This window comes from Physeter macrocephalus, chromosome 6, assembly GCF_002837175.3.
Source record: "Physeter macrocephalus isolate SW-GA chromosome 6, ASM283717v5, whole genome shotgun sequence".
Classification (NCBI taxonomy): Eukaryota; Metazoa; Chordata; class Mammalia; order Artiodactyla; family Physeteridae; genus Physeter; species Physeter macrocephalus.
The window spans coordinates 66,336,725-66,357,629 of record NC_041219.1 but is presented as its reverse complement, the minus strand read 5'-3'; the positions used below and the strand labels follow the sequence as shown (position 1 = coordinate 66,357,629).

Sequence of the window (20,905 nt, the reverse complement as noted above, 5' to 3'; positions counted from 1 at the left end):
TCCGGATGCGCAGGCTCAGAGGCCATGGCTCACGGGCCCAGCCGCTCCGCGGCACGTGGGATCTTCCCGGACCGGGGCACGAACCCGTGTACCCTGTATCGGCAGGCGGATTCTCAACCACTGAGCCACCAGGGAAGCCCCCCCCTTCTAATATTATATTAAATTACTATTCTCTGAACTTCCATAACTGTGACCATGCTAGTCTTTCTTCCTGGAATGCCATTTTCTCTCTTCTCCATTCAGGAAATTCCTATGAATGTTTCAAGTCAGAATTTAATTCCTTTGTGAAGCTTTTCTTACTTTCCCTGAGAGAATTTGCCTCTCTCTTCCTTGGGGGCATACAGCACTTAATACTTTGATTATAGTATACAGTATATTGTGTGATCTTCAGTTTGAGTCTTTCCCTCTAAACTGTTTAGAGGCAGTCATTATGACCTATTTGGCTTCTTTGATTCATTGCATGCCAATTTCCATGTACACATATTTTTGCTCAAAAAATAAATAGAAGGATACACCATCATCCATCACTTGATTACTTAGTCAGATGTGAAAGTTATAACTGTCTACCTTTTCTATATTCTATTCTGCCTGCTTACAATACTAGTTAAGAATGGCTTTAGCATACATTAATTAATCTCTACAATAAAGAATATAGTGGTTTGGTGCAAACATTTTTGTGGAACATTTTTCCAAGGAAACTGATTTTGAAAGCTAAGGCACTGCCTATTAAGTATTGCTCTTTTTCCTGCAAAACAATAATTTCACATCATGTAGGATGGCAAGTTCTGGTACCTTGTCAAATTTTTATTTAAGCTTCTGATATAATCCTCTGATGCCAATTTAGAGTTACTATTTTTAAATGAATACTTCCCTTGAACTGCTTTCTAATTCCTTGGGTAATTTCTGCTTATTATTAGCAGTTGAATAGTTGCACCTGTGCACCAGGGTTCAAGAAAACAGCAACCATCTGCCAAGAACTACAGACCTTAGCCCTTGGTCTCTGCTATTCTGACAGTACTGCCTTCTCTAATGGAAGTATCAGTACCTGGTGAACACACTGCTAACACTCAGTCATGGAAATATTAATACCTTATGGCCCACACGAGCTAAATCAAATCTCAACATGTCTCTTGCTAAAAATAAGCCAAAAGGAGGTGGTGAACCTTCAAACAGGATTAAGTAATCAACAATAGTAAAAATTATCCAAGCTAGAAATGGAGCACACCAGTTCTCAGGAGGTTAGGCCATTGAAAAAAATAAGACTATTCAAAGGAGAAAAAATACAGACCTCTGAAGAACTCACCCTGACAACTCACTTAACAAGCACAAACTGTTTGTTCTCAGAGAAGTCAGCTTTTGAATTTAGAGAAGTTGAAAGGTTCATTTCTGGAAACAGCTTGTCCTCAAGTTTTTTAATAGTTCAGTTAAACTGAGAGTGAGAGTCATATGATAAGTACAATGAAAATACTCCAACCTTTTCAGTGACCTCTTTTGATGCATGATAAGGAACTGTTCAATGTGCAAATAAATCCAGTTTCTACTAAGTTCCCTGAATGACGCTTAATAAACAGCACTCTACTTTGAAACCAGTCCCTATAACCTCTAAAAATCTGGTTATTCAGAAAAAAAGAAATTACACAGTGAAGTGGAAACATCCAAGCATAAGATGGTAAGTACTGCTATTTACTATAATCAAACTACTTTAGGATAGTTGTATTTACATATTTAGTATGTAAACAAATAGGATGTATTTATGTAGGAAGGCTGTAAGTCATAGTGTTAAGATTGCAAACTCCAAATCTCTGGATTTAACTCTAGCTCCTTAACTTACTAATGTCAGTTGGGCAGCTTAACCCCAGTAAGCCTCAGTTTCCTCAATGGTAAAATCGTTGTAATAATAGTATTTGCCTTAAGGTTATTGTAGATAATAAAACAAGGTAGTATTAAGAAGCACTAAGTAAAAATCTGATCTTTATACTTAAAACATTAAGTAAATCAAATAGATGTTCAGCATCTCTTTAAGTAGAGAAGGCTCCTATAAACAGAATTATGCTTAGTTATCAGAAATTAGAATATTGAAGTCCATCTAGTGAATCCTCTTATTTTATAAGCAAGAAAACTAATCAGTATTACAGGCTTCATTCTGACAAAGATTTTTGTAAGAAATATTACATGAACTTAACAAAAAATATTAGTTAACACATTTAAATGTCTTTAAAATAGACCAAGGTACATCTTAATAAAACAATAATAAGTTGCCCCCCCCAAAAAAAAACACCAGTTAATGCTTTAGAAACTTTAGAAAGTTGTCCCGTAAGAAAATTATGCTTTAGAGATATAGTCATAGTTTTTACCTTTACAATTACTCTTTAAATATTTTTAATAGTTTTATAGAGATATAAATACCATACAATTCACTCAGAGTATATAATGTAATGATTTTTAGCATGTTTCTAGAGTTGTGGAACCATAACCACAAAAAGAAACCTCATGTCTATTGGCACTCATTCCCTATTTTCCCTCTCCTCTAGCCCTAGGTGATCTCTAATCTACTTTCTGTCTCTATCCATTTGCCTATTGTGGGCATCTCATATATGGATCATACAATATGTGGTCTTTTGTGACTAGCTTCTTTTGCTTAGCATGTTTTCAAGGTTCATTCATGTTGTAACATATATTAATATTCATTCTTTCTTATTATTGAATACTGCTACATTGCATGGATAGACCACATTTTGTCTATCCATTCATTAGCTGATGGCCATTTGAGTTGTTTCTACTTTTTGGCTATTATAAATAATGCTGGTCTGAACATTCATGTAGGAGTTTTTGAGTGAACCTACTTTTTATTTATCTTGAGTATTAGCTAGGAGTGGAATTGCTGGGTCATATGGTAACTTGATGTTTAATATTTAACAAACTGACAGATTGTTTTCCAAAGTGGCTGCCCCATTTTACATTCCCTTGAGCAATATATTAGATTTCCAATTTCTTCACATCCTTGCCAATGCTTACTGTCTTTTTGATTATAGCCATCCTAGTTAGTGTGAAGTGGTATCTCACTGTGGTTTTCATTTATACTTCCCTAGTGGTTAATGATGTTGAGCATCTTTTCATGTGCTTACTGGACATTTGTATATTTTCTTTGGGGAAATGTTGGATCCTCTGACTATTTATTTAAAAAACTATTTATTTATTTGGCTGTGCCTGGTCTCAGCTGCAGCACATAGGATCCTCGTTGCCATGTGCGGGATCTTTGTTGCAGCACGCGGGCTGTTTTAGTTATGGCATGCAAACTCTTAGTTGCGGCATGTGGAATCTAGTTCCTTGACCAGGGATCGAACCCGGGCTCCCTGCATTGGGGGTGGGAGTCTTAGTTACTGGACCACCAGGGAAGTCCTCCTCTGACCATTTAAAAATTGGGTTATTTATTGTTCTGTTATTGAGTTGTAAGAGTATTTATATATTCTGAATACAATTCCCTTATCGGATGTATGAATTGCTAAATCTTCGCTTACTCTGTGAATTGTTACCTTCACTTTTTTTTTTTAACCTTCACATTTTGAGCCAAATTTCTATGAGCTAATCAGTTCAGGAATGACAAAATAATAATTGTGCTAATATTCTAAGTCTTACTTGAGCTAAAACCAACTAGAATTTAGCAAAAAATTTTTGTAGATATTGGCTATTCTTATCTATCTAAATCAGAAAAAGATGTTAGGAGTAAGGTGGAAATGAGAACTTATTTTTTTCCAGAAGGTTCCTGAAACACAAGTATGAACTGTAAATAATTCCAATGAAACCAATCAATTGTTAATTGATTTTCTTATCATAGAATTATTTCATTAATTCATTCACCTGTACAAGGAGATGTAGGAAATAAAGATAATCGATGATTCCCTCAAATAGTATAATTTAAATATTAAAATAAAGTAGTATAAATAATCATAATGTATTTTTGAGAGTGATTGAGTCAATATTGAGTAATTACTATGTCCCAGGTATTATTAAGCCCTTGGGAAACAGAAACACTACGATGAACTGTTTTGCCTTAACTAGCTCTCAGTCCAATATGGGCAAATTACATGTTTCACATGTTGCATGTAAACACATTGCAATAAAATGTAATTAATAAAGAAACAAAGCACTGTACTAGGAAGATGTGATCAATTTTACTTGGCAAGATCAAGGAAGGATCCACCTAGAAGAAGCCTTATAAAAAGGGGAAAAGCTGCAAGCTCAACTAAAAGAAAAATTCTATATCTGTCTGTCTGTCTATCTATCTATCTATCTATCTATCTATCTATCTATCTATCTATCTATCTATCATCTATCAAGGAAGAGTGGGCATCTGGGCATGCAGTAATTAATGGAAGACATCAGAAAACTGAATAAAATATTCAACATGAGAGGCAAAAAACATGTAGCATTTTAAGATAATTTGTAAATTTTGAGCTTGGAAGATTGAGAGGAACCTATTAACGCTTACAAATAATAGGAAAAGAAAACACTTTCTCTTCCTTTCCCATGCTAGAAGTTTTATAAAAGACACAAATTTTAAAATAAACCCAAATAAATCCTTTGAAAAGTCCTGTGTCACTTTCTCTCCCTCCTTTCTCCTTCATCAGGATCTTGAGAGAGAATCTAGAATAGAACTGGGTGTCACAATTCTTGTCTGACTCTAGAGATTGCAGACTTTCTTCATGGCATCAGTGAGCTGATGCCATCAAGACAGACTTAAAATATCTCTTCTTGGCTTTGAATATGAAATAGAAGCCAAGAAAGAGCTGCTTCCCCAAACCAGAGCCAGACACCACACTTGTTCCCTCATGCTTCTCCTTAACTAGAAGGTGATGTCATTGCCCCACCTGATCCCCTACCCCCATGCATTTTATTCTGAGGGAAGATCTGAAGAATATATAAGGGATAGCTTTTCCTTTTATTCTTGTCATCATCATTGGCTTATTAACTGAACACCTATTGTAAGCAGGGTATTTTGCCAGGCTTTGCATGTTTGAGTAGTAAAAGATATTGTTTTAATTTTTAAGGACTCTTTTCTTTTGAGTGGGGGACAAGTAGAGAATTTTATTTTTCCCTATTCAATTTTTTTTGTTGTTATTTCTGTAAGAGCAACTAGACTCCATTTAAGATACTATGGCCATTAATTATACTTCAAGTTTAGTACAGAAGACACAATTATAGTTTGGATTTGTTTAAAATTAATATTCATAGTTTACATTTATCTAAATTTAATATTCATAGCTACTGAAATTGGAAACAAACAGAATGGCTATTGAATTAATCATATAGTCCTACAGCTTTTCTCTTCAAATTTTTCTCATTAGTAATGTCATGCCTGTCATGCAATTCTTACCTGGAAGTCAAAAGTCCAAGTGCCTCCAAAGGGTGAGAAAATTTCCATCTTCTCAAAATGGTATGCATTTCTGAAACAGTTGTTTCATCCCATCCAGGGGCACTACCCAGGACCAAAGGAAGGGAGCAATTTTCATTATTGCAGTAGAGGCGATAAAACCATAAGTATCTTCTCTTTTCCTCAGAGAGTCTGCAAAACCAGATTGGAAACTATAATTTACTGGAGTTTGCTATACTAACAAATGTTTGCTGTAAATACACAGTACAAAATGTTAGTCTAGTTCTTTGACTTTTATTTTAGTTTATTTTGGAAAACAAGTCCTTTATCTTTTGGGGACAGTTTGATAGATTATTTTATCAGCTTATTGCCCACTAAATTTATTTTTTTATAGAAAAATAAAATGAAATAAACTTCAGTTCAGATAATTCACATTTATTTTTCCCCACTCTTATGCTTGCCACTTTTTAAAAAACGTCATTTTGGTTGGCAAAGTCTCTGTCTCCTTTAAGGCAGACCAAGTTTATCTGAATCCTGCAACATGTACTACTTAGAACAAAGTTGCTTAACCATTTACTTTCTACATTCTTTATAAATTAACTTAGACCCAAGTGGGCCTGTGGAGAAATGGCATATTTTGAAGAGCATATTCCTTCATTTCAAAGCAAGTTTCAATGAGAGTTCAGAAAACTTTTTGCTCTGAACTTCAAAAACAAAGATCTCAATTTATCCCTGGGTTCTGGCTTTAAATTCTCAGAGTTTGCTGGAAGTTTGGGGTTAAAATGCCAGTGAATAGGACTTCCTTAAGTGCTCAAGTGTTTCCCTCTGGAGAGTGGTCCCAACAGAAGATTTAAGTCTAGGACAAGGGCCATTGATTCACTGACAGTTTACCATGTTTTGCTTACACTCCAGCAAAAGCATTCAAGACCATGGTTCAGCTGAAGGACAGCATTTCTCACAGGACAATGACAGCTTTTCAATACTGTCTCCTCCAAACTGATACTCTGTTGCTCAGCTTAAATTAACTAAAACTCCCAAGCAGGGTAATAAGAATTATTGAAAGATTTTTAAATATCGCTATTTCTCTACAATTTCTTCTGAAGCCATCTTCATCTGCAAAGTGAAAGAACTGGATTATAGAGGATTATTTTTGAGATACATTTAGGCTCCTTTTCTGTTTTGTCACTACCTTCCTCACCAGAAAGCCCTGGAAGAAAAACCATAACCAAATTATTTCTATGGTATTAAAACAAGTTATTTTTTCCTAACTGAATTCATTTGTTCAATATTGAACAGTGATTTTTTCTCTTTTACCTTCTTTCATTGAAGCATAATTTACATAAAAGAGAATGCATGGATTCAGTTAATTAAATTTTGCCAAATGCATATATCAAGTAAAAACTACACACTTTTCAAGATATAAAACAGTTTTCTTATGCCACCAAAGGCAAGTACTAGTATGATTTCTTTCACTTTAGACTAATATTACCTATTTTCAAACTTCATATAAATGGAATCATAGAGTAAATATTCTTTTAGTTATAGCTTCTTTCACTCAGTATAATGTTTTTTAAATTACCCATATTGTTGAGTGCATCAGTAGATTATTCCTTTTAATTAATGAGTACTCTTCCTTTGTATGAATATATCACAATTTGCTTATCCTTTCTCATATTTAATGGACATTTGTGTTGTTTCCTGTTTTGGGATATTATGATTAAAGCTGCTGAGAACATTTGTGTGCATGTGTTCATATGGGTGTATTTTTCATTTCTCCTAGAAAGTACCAAGGAGGGGAATGACTCTGTTGTATGTCACATTTTTGTTTAACTTTTGAAGAAACTGTCAAACTATTCTCTGAAGTGGTTGTAATATTTTACATTATCATGTGTAGGGTATTATAGAACCAACTGTACAGCATTCTTGCCCACACTTGATTTTTGCCCATTTAAAAATATTATCCAAGTCTTCAGAGTTTAATTAAAAGCATACTGATCATTTGAAAAAAAATTATACATTCTAATGGGTGTATAATTGTATCTTTATCACTAATTTGGGGAGGACTAGAACTGTCATCTTAACAAAAGGGGTTATTTTAATCAATGACATGATATATCCTTCAATATACTGAGATTTTCTTTAATTTCTCTTAGCAAAGTTTTATACTTTTTAATGTAGAGATGTTGATATTGCAAATAGAATTTTGAAAAATAAAATTTATTTTCTATTTTTTACTGGGATACAATTGCATTTTGCGCATTAACCTCAAGTGCTATGATCTTACAAAATCACTCATATGAAAATAGAGTCAGTTTTATTTATTTATTTCCAACTTCTATACATTTAACACTTATTTACCTTGCCATAGTGCACTGGCTAGGATTTCCAGTACAACACTGAAGAGGAATATTTAGACAAACATCTTTGCTTTGTTCCCAATTTAGGGGGAAAGCACTCATTCTTGCACCACTTAATATGACGTTAACTCTAGATTTTCCCATAGATCTAGATTCAACTCAGGAGTTGAAGTCTGAGGAAGTTCCATTCTACTCCTAGTTTTGTGAGTTTTTATCATGAATGGGTGCTGAATTTTGTCAAATGTTTTTTTCCAAATATTTCAAGATGGTATGATTTTCCTTGTATATCTTTTTCCATTCTTTTAACTATAATCAAGCTGAATTCTTATATTTAAAATATATGCCTGTAAACAGCATAAAGTTGGATATTACTTTTGTAATGCAGGCTAACAATTTCTGCCTTTTAATTGGGGTTTTTATTAATTTATATTTAACAGAACATTGACATGATTGGGTTTAAATCAACCATATTGTTATTAATTTTTTTGTCCAAACTATTTCTCCTTTTTTCCTGCTTTCTTTTGGATTTTTTTAAATTTAACTTTTGTCATCTTTTTGAATTTTAAATGTACTCTTAAAATTTGGGGGTGTGTGGTTTCTTTCAAGATTATAATATTCTTTTTTAGCATATCACAGCCAACCACAATTAATGTTACACTACCTTATGTATAAGAATCTTAGAACACTATGCTTTTATATTTCTATTTCTCATTATTATTGTAGTTGTTACACATTTTACTTTCATATATTGCAAACCCAGCTGTATATTGTGATTATTTTTGTTTAAACAATTATTTCTTAAAATAAATTAATAAATGTGTAAAAAATGTGTATTTTTATTATCTACCTATTTTCCCTTTGTGGTGCTTTTCATTTATTCTTGTAGATTTGAGTGTCCATCTACTTATCACTTCTTTTAGCATGAAATATTTTCTTTAAGATTTCTTATAGTACAAATGAGCTTATAACTAACTCAGCTGTGCTTAGTTGAAAACGTTTTAATTTTGCCTTAATGTTTGAAATGTAATTTTACTGGTTATAGAATTTTAAGTTGATGTATTTTCTTTTCCCCTTTCAAAATGCAAGATAATGTTATAATGTCTTTTGGCTTCCATTGCTTCTAATGAGAAATCCTCAGTTAATGAGTAATCTGCTGAATTATAGTTGTTTCCATGGATGCAATTTGTTGATTTTCTCTGATGCATTAGAAAAAATTTATCTTTATCTTTAGTTTTCAGAAATTTGACTATAATGTGCTTAGGTGGTGTGTGTGTGTGCACATGCACACATGCTTGGGATTTGCTAAGCTTTTATATCTGTGGGTTGATTTTTTTTTAATCAAACTTGTAAAATTTTGGCTATTATTTTTCAGTTTTTTTTTTTTTTACTTCAATCCCTCTCTTCTCTCCTGTGTGTCCAATACACACATATTATATTACTTGATATTGCCCCACAGGTCACAAGGCTCTATCACTATTTTCAGGTTTTGTTCTTTCTGTACTTCAACATGGATAATTTCTATTGCCCATTTTTCAAGCTCACTGTTCTTTTTTTTTCATTATGCAATCTATTAAGCTTTTCTAGTGATTTTTAAAAAAATTTAGATATTGTGTTTTTCAGTTCCTAAATTTCCATTTTTCTACTGAGACTTCATTTGTTCACTTATACATATCTTTTTATATAAATCCATAAAAGTCTTTATAATAGTTGTAAAATATTTGGATCTGTTTCTGTTAACTGCTTTCCCCCATCTTGGGCTATGGTTATATATTCCTGACTCTTCCTATGTCTAGCAATTATTGATTGTACACTAAACCTTTAAAATTCTGCATTTTGCTATCTTTTGAGTGTTGAATGTTTCAATTTTTTTAGTAGTCCGTTTAATTACTAGCAGATCAGCTTGATCCTTTTGAGGCTTGTTTTTACGATTTGTTAGGCTAGGCCAAGTATAGTCCTTAATCTTGGGCTAGAGCACACTTACTCCTAATATGCATCTTTCTGATTTCTTTACTGAATGCTGGGGTGTGGTGATCTTTCCCTATTATTACTAGTCGGAATTTCTATGTCTCCCAGCATTGGGCAACCTCTAGAATCTACATTTATTTCACATCTTCCGGTAGCAGTTCTTTTGCAGTCCCTACAAAATCCCTATCTGCTCAAGAGTAGCTTAGTACTCAGCTAAATATATAAGGGGACACCAATACATATTTCTGTAGCTCCTATCCTGTACATCTTCCTTTTCTCTACTATTATGCTCCGTAGATTCCAGCTGCCTCAGCATCATTAAACTCCAATCTCTGCCTTTTTTTTTTTTTTTAAGTCTCAGCAAGACCTGCATGCTCTTCTTTAATTATATCTCCCAGATCTATGATACAGAAAATGCCTCTGGGCTGAAAGTCACTTTATTCATGGGTTCACCTCAAGGCCTGTCTGTTCAATTTCTGAGAGCAGTTGTTGCATATGTATTTTTCTTGTGTCATATTTCTTTAATTCAGGAGGATTAGTCTAGTAATAGGTAATCTTCATGGCTAGAAGTGGAAGCATAATTTCTTTCATACCAAATTATTTTATACCTTATGTTCCAGGATTTTCTTTATATTTGACATATTCTTTTAGCTGTCATCAAGAAGGTATTTTTCTTATTTTTACAAATATTATAGGAACATTTTCATTGAATTTCATTGAGTCTGAACTTTTTGACTGATTATATTTGATCAAATTGAAAGAAGTAATAATTAAGTCACCAACTAAATGATAAAATGTGGTATTTTGAAAATGAATTTAATCTGTTTCTAACACAAGTTTTATCACATTGAAGGCTGGTCTCCATCTGTTTTCACAGTCCAGAATGAAATTGTACTCTACTGAGCATTGATAATTATATTTGAGTGGGTGAAACAGAGGAAAATGTTACTTATTTTATAGTATAAGTTATTCTCTTAAATAGAAACTGCAGTATAAAACCAGTTAGAAATCACTGGGGTTAATTTAAAAACACAAACCTTTAATATTTAAAGGCAGTTATTGTGCTTATTATTCGTTGGTTTTGATATTTTAAAATTTCAAAGTATAGTATCTTTTTTATATATTAAAAAATCTCTCATTATAAATATATTAGCCTCTGATATGTGACACACTTGTTAAATGCAAGGTTTTATATTTTTGATTAAGGAGTATAAAAAGATGCTTCACCTAGTTAAGATGACAATAGTCTAGTATAAAAATGGATCATCAAAATATGTCTTGAGGACTAAGGGAGTCTTTCAACATTTTCAATCCTTAAGGTAATTTTTATAGCAAATTCTATGCAAAGGAACTTTATTCATTATAACATTTATTTTACACATATTATTTATCAGGCACAGTGTAGAACACTGGAAATGTAGTGATAAACAAGATAGATAGGTTGCTTGTTCTATCAGTTCTTACAAGCTAATAAGAAAAAAACACATTAATAAACAAGATGATAATAGATTCTGCTAAGTGTGATAACATAAAAGGTAATAAGATAGGTTGTAAAGAGAGAAAAACTCCATTAGGTAGGGTGATCAAAGAAGGGCTCTTTGAGAAGATCACAATTAAGTGAAGACCTACAGGGTGAGATGATTCAGTCATGTGAAGAACTAGGAAGGAGTATTTCATGTAGAGGAAACACCAAATAAGAAGCCCTTGAGATGGGAGAGGGAATATAGCACATGTGAAGTATGTGAAGCAAACTGATGTCACTGGCTTGAAGTGAATGAGGAAAAGAGTAAGACAAGTTGAAATTAGAGATCAGGGGAGTAACAAGATTACCCAAAATGGAATGCTTTATCACATTCAACACCTCAGTCTGGATGGTCTCAAACTTATTCCTCTCCCAGAAAATGACTCAAACATCTCCCCAGTTCATCAATTCAAAAACCTTAGATTCTCCATTGACTTAACTTGATTCTTTGGTTTTTCAATTGACTTAACTCCTATTTACTAATAATCATGAAGTCACGTCTTCTCAACTTCCAAATATGCTCCAAATCTAGCCATTACTACCAGTGTCCACTGCCATCTCCCTAGTTCTAGTGACCATGACCTCCTGCCTAAAATATTACATAAGCCACTCTGCTGTACTGCTTGCTTCCACTCTTACTTCCTCTCCAATCCATTCTTCAACTTGTAGTCAAAAGAATCACTCAAAAAGATTATTCAGATCACATGACTACCCCATTCAAAACCTTTAAATAATTTCTTATTCTTGGAATAAAATGCTTTATTATGTTATATATATATATATATATATCACCATAAATATATGTGTGTGTGTATATATATATAAATATATATACACACACACATACACACACATAAAGAGTTGCTTTCTTAGTTTTATGCTTTTGCCATGTTAGTAATGAGCACCATAAGCTGTGGCTTAGATATTACCAAATATTAAAGTCAAATAGTAATTACAAAGAGAGAATTAGTATTCTCTTATAATTCTTCCTGATATTTTTTTTCCCCAGAGAATTACTGTTTGACAAAATTTAAGTATTCCTTAGTTACTAATTTAGTGCTATTAAAACATGATTTATTTCTGTTCTTTTTTAATCTGCCATTATAATTAAATTTTGCATTTTCCTGTTTACTACCTACTTGAAGGACTGAGCAATGGTTTATCACTGTTAAATGCTGATCTATATCAGTCTCTGCTTTGTTGTTTTGAACTGAATGATCTCCAATCCTTTTATTTTTCCTTTGACCAAACTTAAAGTTGCTAAATGCCCCAAAGGAAAAAAAATCTTTAAAAAAACATGAAAAATTACTAATTTAGTTCCTAAACATTAGTTGATCATCCAACAGGCATGATTTTAGGAAATGAAAGGAGTTACGTGGGAAGGAAGGTTCACTCTTATAAGATATGAGTGCTTCTAGTATGACTGCTGGTATCATGAACAGCAGGCAAAATTCCCTCCCAAGAACTGGGTCACTTACAGTAAGGGAGACTGTTTCTGTGAAAGTCTGGTAATATGTTTTAAACATTCTTTTGGTGGTTCTTCAAGATCACTTCTATTCTCTTCAGAATCAAGTTTCATATATTCCCACTCAGTAGCTGGAAAATCAATCTGAAATAAATAAAATGGTTTGCCATGTATCAAACGCCTGAAAAATGCATTATTAATTTAATGATTTCTATCTTAGATTTATAGAAACTGAAGTAAAATAAATACCCTATATTTTCTGTGCTTTTTATTATTTAAAAATAATTTTAAAAGAATCATTATTGTTTGGACTTGGTGTTTAAATATACATGATATTTGGCAAATCCTCAATTATTTATATTAATGGCATATAAATTAGTAGACTGTAACATTATCTTAGAAAAAAATGAGAAAAATAATAACATATGAACTTTTCATACAGTTTAATGTTACATTTTTGTTTAGTGCTGAAATTACATCCTTTCCAATTTTCATTACTAAAATGTCTTTCTATTATTAAATGATGAAAATTATAGATGGTAATTATACTTTTTTCATATAATCACTTGATAAAATAAAAAGAGTTACTTTATGTTGGTCTCTACTACCTGAAATCTGTAAGTCTGTGAACCACTCCGTGGACATGACAGTGAAATCTTCTCTGGTAAAGATCTGTTTCACGAGTATAAAACCAAATAGAATATTTTTGCTGTGGCTCTATAGTTCAGCTTTATAGACAGAGTGAGAATGCAGGCCTTCTTTTTTCCTGGCTCAACATGCTTTCCACTAAACCATGTTTAAGTGATAATCTGATTCTAGTAAATAAAATAATAGTTAACAAAAAATACAGTTTCCAAGTACGTAAATGAGCTAAATATTTTACTGCCCAAAATATTTGCTTAAGAGTATCATATATTATTTTTCATTTTCATATTAAAAAATCTAAAGAATTTATTTTTCTCTGCTGAACTATCTTAGGTTGTGATCTCAGAGAAAATGGAAGAATACTATAAGGTAGAATGTTGAGATGCAGTTTAATCTATTTGGGCTCTTATTTGAAAAAGTCTTAGCAATTTTATTCTGTAACCTTTGCAATTTGTTGCAAAATTTGTTTTTGGTATAAATTTGCTATAATTATCAGTTATTATTCCAACATGAAAAAAGAACTGAGTAACAGAAATGCTAAACTAAAGCAATATTATAGTAAATTTTGCCTCTTGACAGAAAGAGTAATTTTGATGCCTTGGAGGGAAGTGCCTGCAGTATTAGCATGTTACACTTTACTCTTTATGTATCCAAGTATTTTAAACACATAAAACAAAAATACTAGAAATAGTATTTAATGAGCTAATTCAATTTTATGTTGGTCCTAAGTAAAGGCAGGGTAGACAAGAAACTAAAGGTAGTAGATGAGAATACAGTAGTAGATGAGAATACAGAAGTTCCCTGTGAAAAATCCATAATAAATTCTTTGATATATTTCAATTATGAAAAAATTTTTTCATTTCTGATACATGAATGAGGCCCTATACAAACTGCATATCTTCGTATATTATGAAGGCAAACAGTTACTGATTCTTGAGCCACTTACAGAAAAAATTAGGATTTTCCCCAATTGTCTCTTGTTCTAATTTTTCACAAAAGAGAAAATCCCCCAAAGTATGTGTTAATGTATTTGCCCTAGAATTTTTTTTTTAACATCTTTATTGCAGTATAATTGTTTTACAATGGGGTGTTAGTTTCTGCTTTATAACAAAGTGAATCAGCTATACATATACATATATCTCCATATATACTCCCTCTTGCATCTCCCTCCCACTCTCCCTATCCCACCCCTCTAGGTGGTCACAAATCACTGAGCTGATCCTCCTGTGCTATGTGGCTGCTTCCCACTAGCTATCTATTTTACATTTGGCATGACTCTTTTTGAATTATGGTCTTCTCAGGGTATATGTCCAGTAGTGGGATTGCTGGGTCATATGGTAGTTCTATTTTTAGTTTTTTAAGGAACCTCCATACTGTTCTCCATAGTGGCTGTATCAATTTACATTCACTTGTTTGTTTTTTTGATATCGAGCTGCATGAGCTGCTTGTAAATTTTGGAGATTAATCCTTTGTCAGTTGCTTCATTTGCAAATATTTTTTCCCAATCTGAGGGTTGTCTTTTCATCTTGTTTACGGTTTCCTTTGCTGTGCAAAGGCTTTTAAGTTTCATTAGGTCCCTTTGTTTACTTTTGTTTTTATTTCCATTACTCTAGGAGGTGGGTCAAAAAGGGATCTTGCTGTGATTTATGTCATAGAGTGTTCTGCCTATGTTTTCCTCTAAGAGTTTTATAATGTCCGTCCTTACATTAAGGCCTTTAATCCATTTTGAGTTTATTTTTGTGTATGGTGTTAGGGAGTGTTCTAATTTCATTCCTTTACATGTAGCTGTCCAGTTTTCCCAGCACCACTTATTGAACAGGCTGTCTTTTCTCCATTGTATATTCTTGCCTCCTTAATCAAAAATAAGGTGATCATATGTGTGAGGGTTTATCTCTGGGCTTTCTATCATGTTCCATTGATCTATATTTTTGTTTTTGTGCCAGTACCATACTGTCTTGATTACTGTAGCTTTTTGTGTAGTCTGAAGTCTGGGAGCCTGATTCCTCCAGCTCCATTTTTCTTTCTCAAGATTGCTTTGGCTATTCGGGGTCTTGTGTTTCCATACAGATTATGAAATTTTTTGTTCTAGTTATGAGAAAAATGTCATTGGTAGTTTGATAGGGATTGCACTGAATCTGTAGATTGCTTTGGGTAGTAGAGTAATTTTCACAATGTTGATTCTTGCAATCCAAGAACATGGTATATATCTCCATCTGCTTGTATCATCTTTAATTTCTTTCATCAGTGTCTTATAGTTTTCTGCATACAGGTTTTTTGTCTCCTTAGCTTGTATCATCTTTAATTTCTTTCATCAGTGTCTTATAGTTTTCTGCATACAGGTTTTTTGTCTCCTTAGGTAGATTTATACCTAGGTATTTTATTCTTTTTGTTGCAATGGTAAATGGGAGCATTTCCTTAATTTCTCTTTCACATTTTTCATCATTAGTGTATAGGAATGCGAGAGATTTCTGTGCATTAGTTTTGTATCCTGCTACTTCACCAAATTCAGTGATTAGCTCTAGTAGTTTTCTGGTAGCATCTTTAGGATTCTCTATGTATAGTATCATGTCATCTGCAAACAGTGAGAGTTTTACTTCTTCTTTTCTGATTTGGATTCCTTTTACTTCTTTTTCTTCTCTGATTGCTGTGGCTAAAACTTCCAAAACTATGTTGAATAACAGTGGTGAGAGTGGACAACCTTGTCTTGTTCTTGATCTTAGAGGAAATAGTGTCAGTTTTTCACCACTGAGAATGATGTTGGCTGTGGGTTTGTCATTTATGGCCTTTATTATGTTGAGGTAAGTTCCCTCTATGCCTACTTTCTGGAAGGTTTTTGTCATAAATGGGTATTGAATTGTGTCAAAAGCATTTTCTGCATCGACTGAGATGATCATATGTTTTTTCTCCTTCAATTTGTCAATATGGTTTATCACATTGATTGATTGGCATATATTGAAGAATTCTTGTATTCCTGGGATGAACCTCACTTCATCATGGTGTATGATCCTTTTAATGTGCTGTTGGATTCTGTTTGCTAGTATTTTGTTGAGGATTTTTGCATTTATGTTCTTCAGTGCTATTGGCCTGTAGTTTTCTTTGTGACATCTTTGTCTTGTTTTGGTACCAGGGTGATGGTGGCTGCATAGAATGAGTTTGGGAGTGTTCCTCCCTCTGCTATATCTTGCAAGAATTTGAGAAGGATAGGTGTAGCTCTTCCCTAATGTTTGATAGAATTTGCCTGTGAAGCCATCTGGTCCTGGGCTTTTGTTTGTTGGAAGATTATTAATCACAGTCTCAATCTCAGTCCTTGTGATTGGTCTGTTTATATTTTCTATTTCTTCCTGGTTCAGTCTCCGAAGATTGTGCATTTTGAAGAATTTGTCCATTTCTTCCAGGTTTTTCATTTTATTGGCATATAGTTTCTTGTAGTAATCTCTCCTGATCCTTTGTATTTCTGCAGTGTCAGTTTTTACATCTCTTTTTCATTTCTAATTCTGTTGATTTGAGTCTTCTCCCTTTTTTTCTTGATGAGTCTGGCTAATGCTTTATCAATTTTATCTTCTCAAAGAACCAGCTTTTAGTTTTATTGATCTTTGCTATTGTTTCCTTCATTTCTTTTCCATTTATTTCTGATCTGGTCTTTATGATTTCTCTCCTTCTACTAACTTTGGTTTTCTTTTTGTTCTTCTCTCTCTAATTGATTTAGGTGTAAGGTTAGGTTGTTTATCTGAGATGTTTCTTGTTTCTTGCAGTAGGATTGAATTGTTATAAACTTCCCTCTTAGAACTGCTTTTGCTGCATCCCATAGGTTTTGGGTCATCGTGTTTTCATTGTCATTTTTTTCCTAGGTATTTTTTGATTTCCTCTTTGATTTATTCAGTGATCTCTTGGTTATTTAGTAGTGTATTGTTTAGCCTGCATGTGTCTGTATTTTTTACAGATTTTTTAATGTAATTGATATCTAGTCTCATAGCACTGTGGTCAGAAAAGATACTTGATATGATTTAAATTTTCTTAAATTTACCAAGGCTTGATTTGTGACCCAAGATATGAACTATCCTGTAGAATGTTCCATGAGCACTTGAGAAGAAAGTGTATTCTGTTGTTTTTGCATGGAATGTCCTATAAATATCAATTAAGTCCATCTTGTTTAATGTATCATTTAAAGCTTGTGTTTCCTTATTTATGTTTATTTTGGATGATCTGTCCATTGGTAAAAGTGGGGTGTTAAAGTCCCCTACTATAATTGTGTTACTGTTGACTTCCCCTTTTACGGCTGTTAGCATTTGCCTTATGTATTGCCTTATGTTCTCCTCTGTTGGGTGCATAAACATTTATAATTGTTATATCTTCTTCTTGGATTGATCCCTTGATCATTATGCAGTGTCCTTCTTTGTCTCTTGTAATAGTCTTTATTTTAAAGTCTCTTTTGTCTGACCTGAGTATTGCTACTCCAGCTTCCTTTTGATTTCCATTTGCACGAAATATCTTTTTCCATCCCCTCACTTTCAGTCTGTGTGTCTCCCTAGATCTGAAGTGGGTCTCTTGTAGACAGCATATACACAGGTCTTGTTTTTGTATCCATTCAGTCAGTCTATGTCTTTTAGTTGGAGCATTTAATCCATTTACATTTAAGGTAGTTATCAATATGTACGTTCCTATTACCATTTTCTTGTTTTGGGTTTGTTTTTGTAGGTCTTTTCCTTCTCTTATGTTTCCTGCCTAGAGAAGTTCCATTAGCATTTGTTGTAAAGCTGGTTTGGTGGTGCTGAATTCTCTTAGCTTTTGCTTGTCTGTTAAGGTTTTAATGTTTCCGTCAAATCTGAATGAGATTCTTGCTGGGTAGAGTTATCTTGGTTGTAGGTTTTTCCCTTTCATCACTTTAAATATGTCCTGCCACTCCCTTCTGGCTTGCAGAGTTTCTGCTGAAAGATCAGCTGTTAACTTTATGAGGATTCCCTTATATATTATTTGTTGTTTTTCCCTTGCTGCTCTTAATATTTTTTCCGTGTATTTAATTTTTGATACTTTGACTAATATGTGTCTTGGTGTGTTTCTCCTTGGATTTATCCTGTATGGGACTCTCTGCTTTTCCTGGACTTGACTATTACCTTTCCCATATTAGGGAAGTTTTCAACTATAATCTCTTCAAATATTTTCTCAGTCCCTTTCTTTTTGTCTTCTTCTTCTGGGACCCCTATAATTGGAATGTTGTTGCATTTAATGTTGTCCCAGAGCTTCTGAGACTGTCCTCAATTCTTTTCATTCTTTTTTCTTTATTCTGCTCTGTGGTAGTTATTTCCACCATTTTATCTTCCAGGTCACTTATCCGTTCTTCTGCCTCAGTTATTCTGCTATTGATCCCTTCTAGAGAATTTTTAATTTCATTTATTGTGTTGTTCATCGTTTGTTTGCTCTTTAGTTCTTCTAGGTCCTTGTTAAACATTTCTTGTATTTTCTCCATTCTATTTCCAAGATTTTGAGTCATCTTTACTATCATTACTGTGAATTCTTTTTCAGGTAGACAGCCTATTTCCTCTTCATTTGTTTGGTCTGCTGGGTTTTCACCTTGTTCCTTCATCTGCTGTGTGTTTCTCTGTCTTCTCATTTTGTTTAACTTACTGTGTTTGGGGTCTCCTTTCCACAGGCTGCAGGTTCGTAGTTCCCATTTTTTTGGTGTCTGCCCCCAGTGGCTAAGGTTAGTTCAGTGGGTTGTGTAGGCTTCCTGGTGGAGGGGAGTGGTGTTTGTGTTCTGGTGGATAAGGATGGATCTTGTCTTTCTGGTGGGCAGGACAGCATCCAGTGGTATGTTTTGTGGTGTCTGTGACCTTATTCTGGTTTTAGGCAGCCTCTCTGATAGTGGGTGGGGTTGTGCTCCTGTCTTGCTAGTTGTTTGGCATGGGGTGTCCAGCACTGTAGCTTGCTCGTCATTGAGTGGAGCTGGGTCTTAGCGTTGAGATGGAGATCTCTGGGAGAGCTTTCACTGTTTGATATTAAGTGGAGCCCAGAGGTCTCTGGTGGACCAGTGTCCTGAACTTGGCTCTCACACCTCAGAGGCACAGGCCTGACACCAAGCTGGAGCACCAAGACCCTGTCAGTCACATGGCTTGTTGTCCAAGCCACTAGAGTAGAAATGAGGTGGTAAGTAAAATAGTGAAAAGCTTCTTCTAGCCCCACAGAGACTGTGACTGCTGTAGTGGGGCTGTGCCGCCACACCTTGCAGTCCGCGGAGCAGTTGGAGTCACGGAGGCTTCCTGTGAGGCTGTTTGGGCCGCCCTGGTTGCCTGGGCTGCCTGCGTCATGGCTGCCAGTGCCACTCTGCGCACTCTGTTCAGCTGGCTTTCTGTTTTGCCGTGTGGGCCGCTGCGTGCAGCTCAGGCTCATGGCTCCTCCTGCCCTGTTTGCCGACTGCTGCCCTAGAATTCTTTTGAGTACTATGCATTATGGAGGAGGAGAAAGGTAAACATTAACAATTAAAATAGGATACTGTATATATATATATAGCACCCCAAAGCCATGTTTCAAGTTATTAATGGCAAACATGTGACTCTTCTCCTTCTGTGGTCATGACCCACTAAGTCTGGCCTTGGCCTCAGTCTTTTTTTGTTAATGGAATGCTCCAGGAGCATTCGTTAAATGTGTGCACTGCAAGTGCCATGACACCTATTTGTCAAGTGTTGAAGATAGACTTCTGTTTTCAAGCAAAAAAAGTTATGAGGCTCTTTCTTCTGGGGTACAGGCAAATACTCAGACCCAGTCAACCAAACTTCTAATTCATACCTCCTTAAACATGTGAATATTAGATTCTTGTGTTCCATTTATCCATCTTACTTTACTTCTTCCCTCATCCTTTTCCACTTACACTTGGCCACCACGGTTTCTACTATGACTTCATGTCTTGGAATTCCTTGAAGGAGCTGCTGTGAATGTCCCTAGTGTCCATGATCCACAACCATGCCAATCAGGTGTCCATGGGCTTGCTCAGACCCCCATGATTCTGTCAGTTTGTTCAAAGAAATGCAGCCTGACTGTAGATATAGTTGGATATTATAAGGCACACAAATATTGGACCATAAGTTCTATGCAGTTCAAGGGAGGGAAGGATGCCTACTAACTAGATGGCAATTGCTGGGAGTCTCAAGAAGGAGTTGTAAAAGAGGGACCCGTATAGTGGTTCAGGAGTGAAGAGAAAAGAACCTATGCTACATTAGGGCACAAAATGTACTGTGGTCTAAGGACCAGATACCAATAATAAGACTGTTGCCTCCCCATGACATTGCTAATAATTAAGGATAAGCAGGTAATGAAATGTTAGGTAAAGGAAAATACTTTGCATGAATGAGTAGGTAAGAACTATGGTTTAAAGAGAAGGACTGCTCACACAAGAAGACAAACTGGGGGCTTCCCTGGTGGCGCAGTGGTTGCGCGTCCGCCTGCCGATGCAGGGGAACCGGGTTCGTGCCCCGGTCTGGGAGGATCCCACATGCTGCGGTGCGGCTGGGCCCGTGAGCCATGGCCGCTGAGCCTGCGCGTCCGGAGCCTGTGCTCCGCAACGGGAGAGGCCACAACAGAGGGAGGCC

General features: G+C 34.7%; 1 protein-coding gene across 2 annotated transcripts in view; it reads right to left on the bottom strand.

Annotated features, from left to right (window-relative positions):
- The window catches only part of PIK3C2G (phosphatidylinositol-4-phosphate 3-kinase catalytic subunit type 2 gamma), a 370,041-nt gene that overhangs the window by 231,159 nt on the left and 117,977 nt on the right, over positions 1–20,905 (bottom strand). For both annotated transcript variants that reach the window (XM_024129228.1, XM_007126978.3), the window contains 2 exons: positions 12,694–12,824; positions 5,375–5,563 (listed from right to left, as the gene is read on the bottom strand). In XM_024129228.1, the coding sequence (XP_023984996.1) occupies positions 5,375–5,563; positions 12,694–12,824 (320 nt within the window). The remainder of the gene's footprint in view (positions 1–5,374; positions 5,564–12,693; positions 12,825–20,905) is intronic.